At 20.6% G+C, this 15,645-nt stretch overlaps 4 protein-coding genes across 4 annotated transcripts; 2 read left to right on the forward strand and 2 right to left on the reverse strand.

Moving 5' to 3' along the window:
• Nucleotides 1-1,435: 1,435 nt before the first annotated feature.
• Nucleotides 1,436-2,667, reverse strand: PY17X_0514100 (inner membrane complex protein 1m, putative; the record flags this gene model as incomplete). The annotated part of the gene is made up of 2 exons (XM_722810.1): nucleotides 1,436-2,422; nucleotides 2,548-2,667. 2 exons carry the CDS (start codon nucleotides 2,665-2,667, stop codon nucleotides 1,436-1,438), a joined length of 1,107 nt encoding a protein of 368 aa, XP_727903.1.
• Nucleotides 2,668-5,920: 3,253 nt separating this feature from the next.
• Nucleotides 5,921-10,118, forward strand: PY17X_0514200 (conserved Plasmodium protein, unknown function; the record flags this gene model as incomplete). Its single annotated transcript, XM_725726.2, has 4 exons — nucleotides 5,921-9,574; nucleotides 9,721-9,771; nucleotides 9,898-9,942; nucleotides 10,035-10,118. The coding sequence occupies 4 exons, from the start codon at nucleotides 5,921-5,923 to the stop codon at nucleotides 10,116-10,118; spliced, it is 3,834 nt and encodes a 1,277-aa protein (XP_730819.2).
• Nucleotides 10,119-10,955: 837 nt separating this feature from the next.
• Nucleotides 10,956-12,644, forward strand: PY17X_0514300 (WD repeat-containing protein, putative; the record flags this gene model as incomplete). Its single annotated transcript, XM_724836.2, has 1 exon — nucleotides 10,956-12,644. One exon carries the CDS (start codon nucleotides 10,956-10,958, stop codon nucleotides 12,642-12,644), a length of 1,689 nt encoding a protein of 562 aa, XP_729929.2.
• A 311-nt stretch (nucleotides 12,645-12,955) lies between these two features.
• PY17X_0514400 (conserved protein, unknown function) lies at nucleotides 12,956-15,202 on the reverse strand (the record flags this gene model as incomplete). Its single annotated transcript, XM_022955227.1, has 1 exon — nucleotides 12,956-15,202. One exon carries the CDS (start codon nucleotides 15,200-15,202, stop codon nucleotides 12,956-12,958), a length of 2,247 nt encoding a protein of 748 aa, XP_022811680.1.
• Between the last annotated feature and the right edge of the window lie 443 nt (nucleotides 15,203-15,645).

Consider the following 15,645-nt stretch of genomic DNA (forward strand, 5'->3'; position numbering starts at 1 on the left):
TTTGGCGCAATTATAGGCATAGTAATAATTGTAAAATACAGATTGTACGAAAAAATATTTATATTTACATATACATTGAGTGTATATTATTGAAAAATAATAAATACAATAAAATAAAGAAATATATAATGTTAAACTAAATATAATATGTAACTACTATGCTATATTAATTTATAGCATAACATACGAAATAATTATATGTATGTATGGCTATACTATTATTTATTTAACTTATCCAATTTTTACATAAATCGCACTTTTCCGATATTAAAAAAAAATTAAAAATGTAACACATTAAGCTATAATTAATAACAAATAAACGAACATCAAATAAATACGGAAGGGAAATACCCAATTCCAAATATTATTAGTGCGTATAAAAATATGCACAAAAATTATATACGCCTTACAGAGTCATATTTTTTTTTTTTTTTTTTTTAATGGAAAAAAATATTTAATGGCTGTACATAAATATTGCCATATTTAAACAACATAATTTTTATATAGTTAAAAAAATGTATATATTTATTTATATTTACAAACAATACTATGCTAATTTTTATCAGAAAAGGAATAAAAGTTTTAGCCTAAGTATTATATTTATGTTATTGCATGAAACGCCGTATTTATACAGAATGTATAGTCGTAACATCATTGTCAATTTATCGTCATTTCAACATGCACACTTCATTTAAAAAAGCACAAATACGGCATCGTATAAACCGTTGAATATTTTACAAAAACGCAAATACAGCATCGTATAAACCGTTGAATATTTTACAAAAACGCAAAAGTCTTTTTTATTCACACCTAGCCACAATTCGTTTGACATAAACTAATGTATGGTTACATGCCTTCATAAATGAATTATCAATTTTAAACGTTCAACTGTGTACTTATCTTAAATACGAAACAAAAAAGATAATAAGACCTTTACTATGTGTATATGTGTATATGTATATATAGTTACATGTGTGTGTATGCCTAAGCAAGCACATGACCCAAAATTGGCAGATATTTATTCAACATTTATATCATAAAGCTATTTAAAGAAAAAAATATAAAAGAGTTTACAATAAAGTGAATAAAATAAAAAACATGTATATTAATTTTTAATTGAAAAAAAAAATATATCACAGAATATATATATTTATAGACGTTGAAGCCTAATTAAAAAGGGCTCTTAACTATATAAATGCTTTTATTTGTTTTGGTTAAATTCAATATCGTGTAACCACATTTACTTTCACTTATTTATGGTTATCATTAATGTATCATTTAATTATCTTGAAAAAAATACAAAAATACAAACAAACAAAGAATCTGAATTAGCTACAACCATGGCTATATATGCACACATACATATATATTAGTGCGTTGTTTACATGATTCAAATTCGTGAAGAATTTTCGAACTATGTTTCCCCTTATTTAAATTATATTTTTTCGTCTGCCTTGTTAAGGTGATCCCCATTTGTCTTGTTCATTTCTTTATGTCCATTTTTTGAATCAGTATGTTTATGTTTAGCGTGTGGGCAATCTTTTATTTCTTTTTTAGAATCTTTATTATTATGTAATAGTAGAGAAATTCCATATATACCCAATTTACCTGCTAATACAATGGCAACTCCTGTTGCTGCTAATATACTTGATGTAGCCTCAATTATTCTTTTGTAAAAATAATTCTGATCACGTGTTCTAATTATTGGATAATTATATCCATATATTTCATATGGGGGGTAATCATGTAAAATGTTATTTTCACCAGAATAACAAAAAGTATTACTACGTCCATAATAATTATTGTTATAGATATATGGTGTATGTTCTGAAAATAATAGCGGATCTAAATTTTCATATGTCACCGAATCAATATTATTATTAGTACCACAAAGACAACTTAATAAACCATTATTATTTGTTCTTCTATCATTTGATGCATTATAAAATGGATTCATCATATTTAAAAAATGATCATTATAGCCTTCAAAAAGTGGTAATTCTCTTGTATATGCACTATCAGATGTATTTTGTGGTTCTATAAAAGTATGATCATATTGACGTACGTATCTAGGCACAGGTACCTCACTATATATTTCTCTTCTAGGTCTAAATGGTACTTGCACTTCTTTAGGTATATACTTAAATCTTTTATATTTTTTTTTTACAGCTTTTTCTACATATTTATATTGGGGAACATTTACAACATTGTAAACAGGTTTTATTCTAACCTGTTTTTGTGGAACCTCAACATTTTTATATATATATCGATCTTGATATATTGGTGTCTCTACATCTTTTACTACAGGATATGTACGATACTCAACTCTTGGAATTTCAACAACTTTTTCTTTGTATTGAATTTTTGGAACATTTATTGTAGTTTCCTGTACAATGTTTTTTATACTGGGATTTCCCAAAACCTTTAAAAAAAAAAAAAAAAAAAAAAATATGTAAGGGAGATATAATAACTATTTCCAACACACATAAGCGAATATTTTTGTTTCATATATATGTACATATGTATTAATTCCAATTTTTATGTTACCTCGAACTTTCGAAGATCTTCCATGGTGGTACACTGAGAATTGTACATTTTCCCGGGCATATACATAGGTAAAGCCCCTATCCTGTAGTCTTTCTCATTATTGCAAATGTTATCATACATTATTATATTTTTTTTTTAATATAAATTAAAAATGCATATACAATGTACTATATATATGCGTGCAATTGTGAATAAATGTATTACTAACGCAGCATTCGATTTGATATAGGAAAAAACAAAAACGCATACGTAGTCAGGTCTAAACAAATATGCACATATGTATATCTACACTATTTGTCTTTAATTCGTTTATAAAAAATATAATTTTTTTTTAAATATAAAAAAGTGAGAAATATAATCGGTTATTTAATGGGGTGTACAATTATAATAAATGGATAAATAAAAATAATGAAAAAAAATGGAAGCTAGAATAAAACTCGTATTTGAACTTTTACAACACTCCTCTCTCTCAAAAAATTATATTATATATATAACCCAATGAAATGAATTGTATACAAATTTAAAGCAAAAAATAAAATAAAAAACTCATTTTATAATTTAAAGTGAATATTTATATATGCATATTGTACATATGAAGAATTTACAAATTAAAAGAAAAATATATATATATATATATAGACAAAATTTATATATTTTTATGTTTTATAACAAAATTATAAATTTGTGGTGCTATAAAAAAAGACAATAATTGATCGTGTGTGTGTAATAGTTGAAAATATTATGAACAAATATAAAAATGTACTTTCTCCATCCAATCATATATATATTAAGGGCGGAAATGTATATAATTATATGTTATGTACATAATATATATTTATTTATTTCTAGGTGTACATAATATATCCATTATTTTTATGAACTGTTCAGAAAAAAAAATGGACAGCACTGGATTTTTTTTTTTTTAACAGTATATTTATTATTACAATTATTCAATAAAAAAATTAATAGATAGATAGCTATTTTTTTTTATTTCAAGATATTTTAATTTTTTTTATATATTTAAAAAAATTATTTTATGAGCAGTTTTAAAAAAAAATTGACCCCAAATTTTTATATCCCAATTCAAACGCTCAACAGTTATATTTTTCGATAGACAGACTTTTGTATTTTAATCAAATATATTGTTAAAGAAGCAATTTAATAAAATAAATAAATTGGTAAAAATTGAAGGATGATATAAATATTTAAAATTTAAGAATAATTCAGCATATATATATGTGTATACAACTTTTGGGTGTATTTAAACATGTCTATAGAATTATGCTAATTTATACAAATAAATATATATGATCATATATATTTGCAAATATTAATTAAAAAAAACAGCTAAAACAAATGGGAAAAACAAATGGGGAAAAATTAATATAATAAAAAAAAAAGAAACAAACTGTATATAATACTCAAAATAACTGTGTCAATAAAAATAATAATTTTCATGAATATTAAAAATAATTTTTATTCTGTTTTTCACTATAATATATTTTTACACAATATAATATTTGCTCAACAAATTTGAAACTTACAAAATGAATGCACATTTTTTTTGAGGGGGGGTAAAGATAGGTATTATTTTACAGTTGAATAAATTGGGAAGTTTCAATTTTTTTTTTTTTTTTCACGAGATAATAAACTTAAAATTGTATCAACACCAACACTAAACTAGCCAAGATCGTTTATTAAATTTTTAACATGAAAAAGATTATCTCAAAAAAAAAAAAGTGAAAACATATACTAATAAATATTAATATATATTGTCTTTCCAAAACAGACATATAATACATCACACAATTTAATATTTATTTAAATGATCAATTTTTATTTACTAGTAAATAATAAGAGAAACTTTTGTCATTGTCCTTTTCTTATTTGAAATTTATATTTTGTTGATAGAGCATCAATATATTGAAAGCCCTTGTGATTATAAACGTTTTGAAATGTAACTAATATGAAGTAAGATTCTTTATTTTTACGAATAGTTATAAGAATATAATCTGTTAAATATAATTCTTTTATTTAAATATTGGTTATGTAAAAAAAAACATTTAATGTGATAAATAAGGTCGGTTTAAAATGTGTGCATTATTATTTTTGTGGCACTATAATTTTTGTAGCATTATATATGCCATTACAATAAACAACTATTTTGAGCTTTAGAAGTTTTATTTACAATTTGTTTACATTTCCCCTGTTTTTATTTCGCACAAATTTGAATTTTATGTGTAAACAAAATTAACAATAAAAATTGGAAGCAAGCAAGTAAATAAGCAAGTAAATAAAGAAAGAATGCCACCTAAATTTATTTCACTCGAGCAACCAAAAAATAGTTTTTTTTGTGGAAACATATTTACACTCATATCTCAAATAACTTTACACAAATGGAAAACAAGCCAACATAATTGGTATTTCCCTTTTCTCTTTACATTTTTTCGATATTGTTCTACTATTTTTTTTTTTTAATTATCTCAAGTTTAGTGTTAAGAAAAAAGGGGGGAAATAAAACATATTAACATGGATATATCACACGCACATAAAATATTTTTTTTTTTTTTTTTTTGAAGTAGAATACACGTGTCGATGTTGTTAATATTGAATTAGAAAATAAGGAAATAATTCTTTTAATATTAAAAAAAAAATTAATTCATTAATAGTTTTTTTTTTTTTTCATATAATTTTTTATAACTATTTTTTTTAATTTTAAAAAAATAATAATTTTTATTTATATCTAATTGTGTCATTTCCACAAAATATCCAAATGACATTATCTTTACAGCTTTTTCAATTTTATATTTCTTTATTTCTTTATTTTTTAATGTTTTGATAATTAAAAAAAAAAACATTCCAAATAATATAAAAATTAAGTCACATTTTATCTTTTAAATAATTATATTTATATATATATTTTTTTTTTTCCGAATTTTATCTATATTTGTAGTTGTATATGTACATGGAGAATAAAAAATAATTTCAAATTTAATCTTATTTTTTTAATGATTCAATAAAAAAAAAAATAAGCAATATCAATCTATATATTAACACCACCTTTTTGTCTTTATTCTTTTTCTCATCTTTTCAAATTTTTCTTGATTTATTTGTTTCATTTCGTAGAAAAATACAAATTAAATTATTAAAAAATATAAATATAAATATAAATACAAATAAAAGACGAAAAAGAGTTCTATCATATATGCATGTCATTGTGTATAGTCAGCTTGAGAATAAAAAACTAGATATGCTGTACAAATAGATACAAATTTAATAACATATTATATTTATTACAATGGTAATAAGTTTTATGTGTCATAATAAAAGAATGTAAATTATTTATTAACATTTTTGACTACTTTCAAAAAAAATGATTCAAAAGAAAAGTGGGCAAATGCGAATGGTTATTAGAAAAATAGAAGAACAATTTTTATATAATTCCATCCAGAATAATAAATATATTAAAAATAAATTTTCAACACAAAACAAAATATTAATTTATGAATATGTAAATGAAGAAAATTGTTTTTTATCAAAAAAAGGTGATTCGATTAAATCTATTATGAATTATAATTATGTTAATAAAAAAATTAATGAATTAAATTATATTTTAAAAAATGAAAAAAAAATTAACACATTATATAAAGACAAAATAATAGATAACTTATACATATTGTGTGTCAAAGGAAATATTGATCTATATGATGATAGAATATTATATTATGTTAATCATGTATTGGCATATATTAATAAATATATAAATAATGATGGTGATATAACTGTTTTGTCACAATCTCAAGTTTCAGAAAAAAATATTTCTATAAATAATTTAAATGATGAAAATGAAAATGAAAATGAAAATGAAAATGAAAATGAAAATAAAAATAAAAATAAAAATAAGTATGAAAATATTCTTGATATAGAACAATACATAAAATTTTTAAAAGTATTAAAAGTATTAAATATAGAAAATAGTTTTAATAATTTATTAAAATATATTAGTAAAAATATTAATTTTTTTCATATTGACATAGTTAGAAAAATATCAATAAATCATAAATTTAATAATGATCAAAATTTTTTTTTTAAAGATGTATTAAATTATATATATACTATCATACAATGTAATAATAATATATATTATAAAGAAATAAAAAATATTAACATATGTTTAAATGTTTGTACTAACTTTTTTTTTGGAAAAAAATTATCAAAAAAAAAAGCTACTTATCATTTTGTAGAAAATTATGACATTGTCTATATGTACAATTTAAACTATATATATATGAATCACATAATTGTGATTGGAACTATTTTAGATGGAAATAAAATAAATCAAAAAAATGGAGAAAAAAAAAATATACACACACAAATGTCCAATATTAATAATATCACCTGTACACCCAACAAAAGAAATGAAACAAAGACATATATGAATAAAAAAATTTGTAAAAATAATTATAAATGTGATGAAAATATTTTAACAGAAATGGAAATGCAAAATAATATAGAAAAAATAGAAATTGATACAAAATATATCGACGATTTCGATTTTAATTACAATTTAATTGACACTATTTATGTGGCATATAAATATTACACATATTTAGAAATAAAAAAAAAAAAAAAAAAAGAAACTAGCCATAATGATAATAATGAACATGGTCAGAATTTTTTTTTTTGCTTACCAGACATAAAAAAATATATCACAAATATTGTTTGTAATTTTATTAATATAATAAATAGAGATATAACAGGGGGTAAATTAAAAAATAATAAAAAAATAATCTTATCATTAGAAAGAATAAATGCATTAGTTACCTCATTTGATGTCCCTTTTAAATTAGATCATTTTTTACTTTATCATTGTAATATTTTGTTGGCTAGTAAAATAGATCTAACAGTTTTAGACAACATAAAAATATTGGGGCTTTTACGAAATGTAATCAAAAGAGAAACTAAAAATTTGGAAAAAAAAAAAAGTAGTAATGCTGTGTGCAACGATCACATAACAAAGTTAAGCAACAGCTTAGAAAAGAAAATTAAAAATGGTGACAATAATGATGGTAATAATGGTGACAATAATGATGATGCTATTATAAAATCATCTTCACATTTGACACCCTTGAATTATGAAAACGAAATAAACAAAAGAATTGACTGGTCTCTTTTTGATAACATGATTAAATTAATTTTTGACAATTTAAAAAATTGTTTGCATAATTGTCAAAGTAATGATTTATGCCTTTTAATACCCATGATTTATGAATTTCATAAATATATGGATGAAGAAATAAAAAATATATTAACTGTTCAGGTAATATTTAATAAGGATAATATAAATCAAAATAATATAATAAATATATTGAGAGTATTTTCAAAAATTAAATATAAAAATGAAGCTATTGATAAATTTTTATATAACCGTTTGAAAATATTCAATAGTAATTGTAGTGATAATAATAGTTCTTTTTCTCATGATATGTCAGAAGAAAATATGGGAAATAATGGATTTTCGTGTCCTAAAAATTTTTACTTATTTTTTTATTATAAAAGTAAAAATAAATTATTTAGTTATAAAGACATTTATTATATTGAAAATTATATCCAAAAAAATTTTTTTGAAATGAATATAAAAGATTTTCTTTATGTTTTATTAATTTATTATAAAAATGGAATATTTTTATTACCACAATTGTTGCTTAAAATTGCTGTTATTTTTAATAATGCAAAAAAAAATATATTTCATGATGATTTTTTGTTTTGTTTATTTTTACTTTCAAAAAATTATTACTTATTATCAATGGACAGTAATAATAGTAACATATTTACACACATGGATGAAGACGAAAATAATGTTTATTTAAATAAAATGAACATGTTCAGAAAAAATAAATACAATCAACATCATATCGACAATTTTATAAATATAATTAATGATATGTTGACATATCTTTATGATGATAAAATGATTAATTACAAACCAGAGCAATTAAAATATAAGAATAATGTAGAAGATAAAATAGTGAGTGATTTATATGAGATTAAGGAAAATCAAAAAATTGGTGATACATGCTCAAAAGAAATAAAAAAGGGAGATATACTACTGACACCAAATGATATGTTCAATAGAGACGAACAAATTAACGAGTTTAAGTTTGTATTCCAAAAATTAAAATATAACTTTATAATGATGAAAATATTTTATAATTTTTATTATTCTATTTTTAAAAATAATAAAAAAAATGAAAAAAAAATTCTGAACAGTCAGCACGAAAAATTTATATTATATTTATTTTCCTGTTTTAATCAGAATTTTTCAAAAGACATTAAAGAAATAAAATATGTTTCATCCTTATTATATTATTTTAGCTATTTCAATATTTATTCAGCATATTATTTCGATAAACAAATGTTGTATATATTACAAAACTGTGAATTTGATGACCATAAAATAATAACAAATATGTTGTTAAGTTATGTTTTTATCAATAAAGAAATACAAAGTGATATTAAAAAACATATTAAGGAATATATTATAAAAAATTTTGAGCATTTCAATAAAAATGATGCAATTTTATGTTTTAAGCATAGCAATTATTTTTTAAATTTACAACAAACAGAAGATATAAATAAATCACATGATTATATTTTATTCATTAAGCTTTTAAATTTTTTAGTCTCAAATCTTGAAAAATACAAACCTCAACATTACTTATATATATATACAACTATTTGTAATAATTTTGTGAGGGAAAAAAGAATTTATATTAAATTATTTTATTATATGAACAAATTTGCCACACACTATAATTTCGACCAATTGTTCTTAATACTTTTTTACATGTACAAGACAGGTTATAGCAAGCCAAAAATTAGAAAAAAAATTAGAAATTTAATCTTATATTACCATAAAAAAAGAATAATTAATTTAAGCACTTATGTTAAGTATATATTACCGCTTGATGAATTCGGTATATACCATTTGTTTCCAATTAAGTTCCAGAACATCATATATAATCAGGTACATTCACGATTTCTTTCTCTTTCTTTGCATATATAAAAAATTATGAACGTTCATATAAAAAAAAACAAAATGTGTGCACACTAATATATATTATGCATCAATTAATCTTATAATTTTAACGTATTTATTTTATTTTTTTGTAGCTTGGGGAAGATATAAAAACGTATGTAAGAAAGCCACTTATGGATAATGAGGTAAAGGAGAATGAAAATACAAAAATAATAATTTTACAAAACACAAAAACTGCATGCCATGTCATGTCATTTAGTAAATATGTCATACAATTTCATTTCCCCCTCCTTTTTTGCATATTATTATAGAACATTGGCAAAACAAATTTGAAAAATGTTACCCCAAAAGAGCAAGTAAGCTTAATATATTATATAATAGTGGCATTATTAAAATATATTTGGACATTTTTTTTACATTAATTTTATTTTTTATTTATTAATATTAGGAAAATCATGTACAAGACGATAGAAAGGAAAATAATGGAGATACCCCAATTTATATTTTTGAGCAAATGGTTAAAAATTATTGAAAATACAGAGAGAAAAATATTTATTTTTTCGTAGTATATAAATAAATGTGTGTAACTATTTGTTTTTCTCATTTGTTTTGTTATTTTTTTAATTAATATATATTTGGACAAATATATTTATATTTATTTTAACATTAAAAATTTGTGAAATGCAAAAATTTAATTTATTATAATTTTTTGTTATATTCTAATTCGTATAAAATTCATGCTTTAATTTTTTTTCACTTATATTGCCATAAAATACAACAATATGCATTTATTAAATTTTTTTTTATGTTATTATATTTCGCATTATTATGTTAAAAATGTAGTGATAATACTGTGCATATTTCATATATTCTTTTTTTTCTCTCATTTTAAAAATAGCTAAATTAATATATATTTATTCGTATATAGAATATTACTAATGTATGTTGTTTTAAATTTTGAAAATATAAATGAAAAAAGAAAATGATGAGTTTTCAATTCTACTTATTTATATGAGCATTAAGGATGTAAAAAAAAAAAAAAAAAAAAAATATACATATATATAATACATATGCATATAATACATTTTTATTTAAATAACCAAAACCAATTCGCCGCTTATGCGAATGATTATAAATTCTTTCCTCTTTCAATTTAGTTTCAAAAAAATATACCTAATAAGTTATATTATACATAAAAAAAAAAAAAAAAGTTAAAATATAACATAATGCTAGTAAGAACTATATATATAGTATGCCTATTTTCAAATGCTTATATTTTGTGAAGAGTATTATATATTAGCTAGTTACAATCTTAGAAAAATAAAATTTTTTTAATTGAAAAAATTATATATATCAAAAAATATACAATATGGACAAAGAAATTATTGATGATTTAGGAGATGATGTATTATATGATGATATTGAAAATAAATATGATATTATTGATATAAGCTCTAGTGAAGAAAATGAAGATGAAAATAGTATTGATGATAATAAAGATCCTGATCAAATAGAACTTATAAAATATAAAGAAAACTTAATTTCATATCATAAAAAGTTTTATGGAAATAAAAGCTTATATTGTGTTAATAATTATAAAAAATGGATTTATTTTGGAAGCATAAATAATAAATGTTATTTATATAATTCGTTTGACTCTGATTTAAAATGCTTTGCTAATAATAGTATTGAATTTAGTGATAAAAAAAATGTAAATATTTTTAATAAAAATGAAATAAAAGATAATAAAATAGATTTAGAGAGTTTAAAAAACCAAAAATATAGAGATACAGTAACAAATATAAAATTTTCAAAAAATTGTAAATATGTTGCTTTTTCTATATATAATGGTGATATATATGTATATGAAAATAATAATATGAACAGTTCAGAATTATTAAATTATAATTTAAATAATATAAAGAAAAATATAAATGATAGTAATTCATTAGTAAATATATATAATTGGGATATTAATAAAAATATTACAAAAGAAGAACTAATAAATGAAGATATGAAATTTATAAATATTTTAAGTATAAATAATTCAGATGATAAAAAAGATATAGAATATTTTATGTTTTGTCCATTTAATGAAAATATAATTATAAGCATTTATTTAAATTCACCAAATATATATATTTGGGATATATTAGAAAATACACCTATAAATATTGCACATACTATTGATGTACCAACATTTATAAATGTATGTAATTATGGAAATAATTTTTATCTTATATCTGGATATGATAATGGAACAACAGCTGTATATGATTATAATATATATAACTTAAAAAAAAAAGATAATACAAATAAAAAGTTTGAAAAAAGAGAAAAAAAATGTTATCATAGTATGGGAACTAGCCAACCTCGTCTAGCCAAAGAAATTTTTGATGAAAATAACGACACTACTAATGAAGGTGCATTAAAAATAAATTCTAGAAATATAAACAATAAATATTTATATAATGAAACGGTGCCAAATACACACAATATACTTAATGAAAATTGCACTAATGATATATTATGTATTGATAACTGTATTACAAATGAAATATATTTAGCGACACATAAAAATGTAATTAAATTATATAACATAAATAATAACAATGTTGTTAGTATTTATGATAATATGCATAACGATTTAGTAGATTACTGCTTATTTAATAACAAAAAAAATAATATATTTGCATCATCCTCGCTTGATAATAATATTATAATATATGATTTTCAAAATAATAAATGTATTAACACATTTTGTGCTAACTATGATTTTAATATAACTGATACAAATAATAAAATGGAAAAAGGAATAAATTTTTTAAAATGGATAAATAGTAACTTACTTTTATTTTCAAGCTTAAACGGAAATATATATATTTATGATATAAGAACAAGAAAATGTGTACATCAATTTTATTGTCACACTGATACTATATTTAATATTAATTTATCTCTTCATTTATATCAGAATAAAAATATTTTGTCAATTTTAACAGCCAGTGATGATAAATCTTCAAATTTGCATTTTGTTGATATATCTTCTTTCATATGATTAAAAAAAAAATTTACACATATATAGCTAGCTGGCTAGCCATACAAAATTTGTTCATAAATTTATGAATAATTTATTCCTTATGTACACACAATTTTTTTTTTTTTTTTTTTTATATGTTTTCGTATTTTTATAAAATGGACTATTATCCTTTTTTATTCTGCGGTTAGTTGTTAATATAGGTAGCTATAAGTGTTACTTTTCTTTCGTTTTCATTATAATTTTTAATTTTGTTCATATATTATTAGATAAAAATAAAATTAGTAAAAAACTATATATTATTCGAACTGGATGACAATATCCGCGTTAGATTATTGCATGCACACATAACTCGATTGAGGAACGTGCTTGAAAAAGTTTGTTTTTAAAATATACATAAAAATCGTATATGCTGAAATAAGTTCTAATGGTTTATCCACATTATTATTATTTAACAAATTAACATAATAAATATTGTCAAAAATATGATCATCATTATTTTCAGGGGTATTATTATTATTATGAGAATTTTCTTTGAAAGATTCTCCATTTATTTCAGTCTCTTCAAAATAACTCCTAGAAATGTTAATACCTGTTTTACTAACTGATGATGTATACAATTTTTCTATATTATTACAATTATCCATTATGAGAAAAACACCTTTTGATTTGCTTATTAAATTTAAAAAAGTTATGTCTTGTTCAGAATTTTTTTTTTTATAATTAATATATAAGTTACTTTGGCTATTATATTTTAATAGCAATATTTTTCTTTGTTTAGCATATTTATGTAATTCATATAAACTTGTATTCTTATATGGTATATCTAATAAATAACCTGATGAAGCACGTATAGTAAAAGGATGAAAAAAATCAATATTATAAATATCGTACATATTTGAATATTTATCAGAAGGACAATTTTTTATTTCGTCCATTTGCTCATTTTCAATTTCTTGTTTTTTTTTTTTATTATTAACCATTTTTATATCGTTAATATTAAATATACATTGCCATTTTAATAAAAAACAACTTCTTATAATTGTTCCTATATCACCATTACATAAATATTCTATATCTTTATAATATGAATTTTTATCATTTATTAAATTGTTTATTTTATTTTGATGAGATTGTACATGTGTATCATTGGTTATTTTAGTTTTATTTTGTTTTGATTCACAAAAATTTGAGTTTTCTTCCTGATTCATTTCAAGATTTAAAAATGTGTGTTTGTGTGTGTTTTTTTTTTCATTACCTGAACAGTTAATGTTGTAAAAACAAAAAGCCAAATAAGGTAAACCAACATCATCATAATAAAATTTATGCATGATTTCTGCTAATATACCATTTTTAAATGAATATAAAAAAGCTATTTTTTTTAATAGTTTATTTGATAATAATATAAAATTATCATAAGAAGTAAAATCTTTTAAATTATCAATACTATTTGTATATATTCTTGTAATATGGTTTTGTTGTCTTTCCATTATTATTTTTTTATTTGTTAATAAAATTTTTTCTTGTGCTTCTCTATATTTTTGATTTGTAGCTAGCTTATATAAATGTATAAAAATTGGATGATTTTGAGATTTAATTATTTTGACTTTTTTTGATGAAAAAAATATTTTAAAAAAATGATCTTTTTTTTTTTCATGTATAGTTAAATTATTATTTTTTTTATTATATAATAAGATATTATTTATATTTTTATCTTTTGTGTATTCAATAATATCACCATTCTTATTATTCTTTTTATTATATTTCTGTTCCTTTTGGTTTCTATTTGGAGAAATTGCTTTTTTCCCTAGTATTAATAAGCTTGTATTTTTTTTTGTGTCTATTTTTGTTTGATCAATAATATTTTCATTATTATTACATTCAAATTGAGACAAATTATTTTCATATCCTACATCATTATATTCGTGTTCTGTCTCTATTTTATCGTTTCCAATATTTTTCTCAAAATCTGTTCGACTTTCGGAGCAGCCATTTTGTTCATTTTGGCCACTTATTAGTTCGCTTTCTTTCCTTTCCTTTGACATTTTATAAAAAGAAAAATCATTTTTTATTTCTTTTCTTCTGTAATTATCCTTACTTTTTTTATATAATTTATGCTCCTGAACAATTTTTTTATAAATTTCGCTAGTTAAAACATCATTTCCACACTCTTGGTTTTTTACAATGTCATCCGTTTCGTTCTTAATTTTTACATTCTTTACATTCTTTATATTTTTTATTATTTTACCGATTTTATCTTGCTCACTTTTAGATATAGAATCTAAAACATTACTACTTTTACCAAAATCAGGGGAAACATTTTCCCTCGTTTTCTCTTTTATGTCATTCTCTTTTATGTCATTCGCTTCGTTCTCTTTTATGTCATTCGCTTCGTTCTCTTTTATGTCATTCGCTTCGTTCTCTTTTAATTTATTCACTTTTCTTTGACCATTTGTATTGTGAATTATTGAACAAAACTGTTTGTAACTAATTTTATTATCACCATTTTTTATTTTCTTAAAAATATAATTAAATGAAATACTACATTGTGTGTTTTGGATTATTCGGGAGTATAACATTGTATAAGGTAGATCGAAAATATAATTTTTTTTTTTTTTTTTTTTTTTATTTTTAATTTTGAATTTTCAATAAAATATAAAGGATATTAATTGTCAAATTCGATATTGAGAAAATTATCTTATTAATAAAATTTATTTCTACATTTTTTTTACTATGCTTATATTGTACATAAATATAATGTGCATAATTTCAAAAATCAAAAATTAAAAATAAAAAATTAAAAATAAAAAATAAAAAATAAAAAATAAAAAATAAAAAAATATTATTATTATTATTATTATTATTATTATTTTTTTTTTTTTCAACATTCTACAATATTTAAGTGAAGATGTTGCATTCTTTTTGCATTTAAAATTGGTAAAATGTAAAATCGTTAAAATGTAAAATCGTTAAAATGTATCAAAAAAATTAATCGAAAAAAAAAATCAAATTTTGTGAATAA

The sequence above is a fragment of the Plasmodium yoelii genome (genome assembly GCF_900002385.2).
Source record: "Plasmodium yoelii strain 17X genome assembly, chromosome: 5".
NCBI lineage: Eukaryota > Apicomplexa > Aconoidasida > Haemosporida > Plasmodiidae > Plasmodium > Plasmodium yoelii.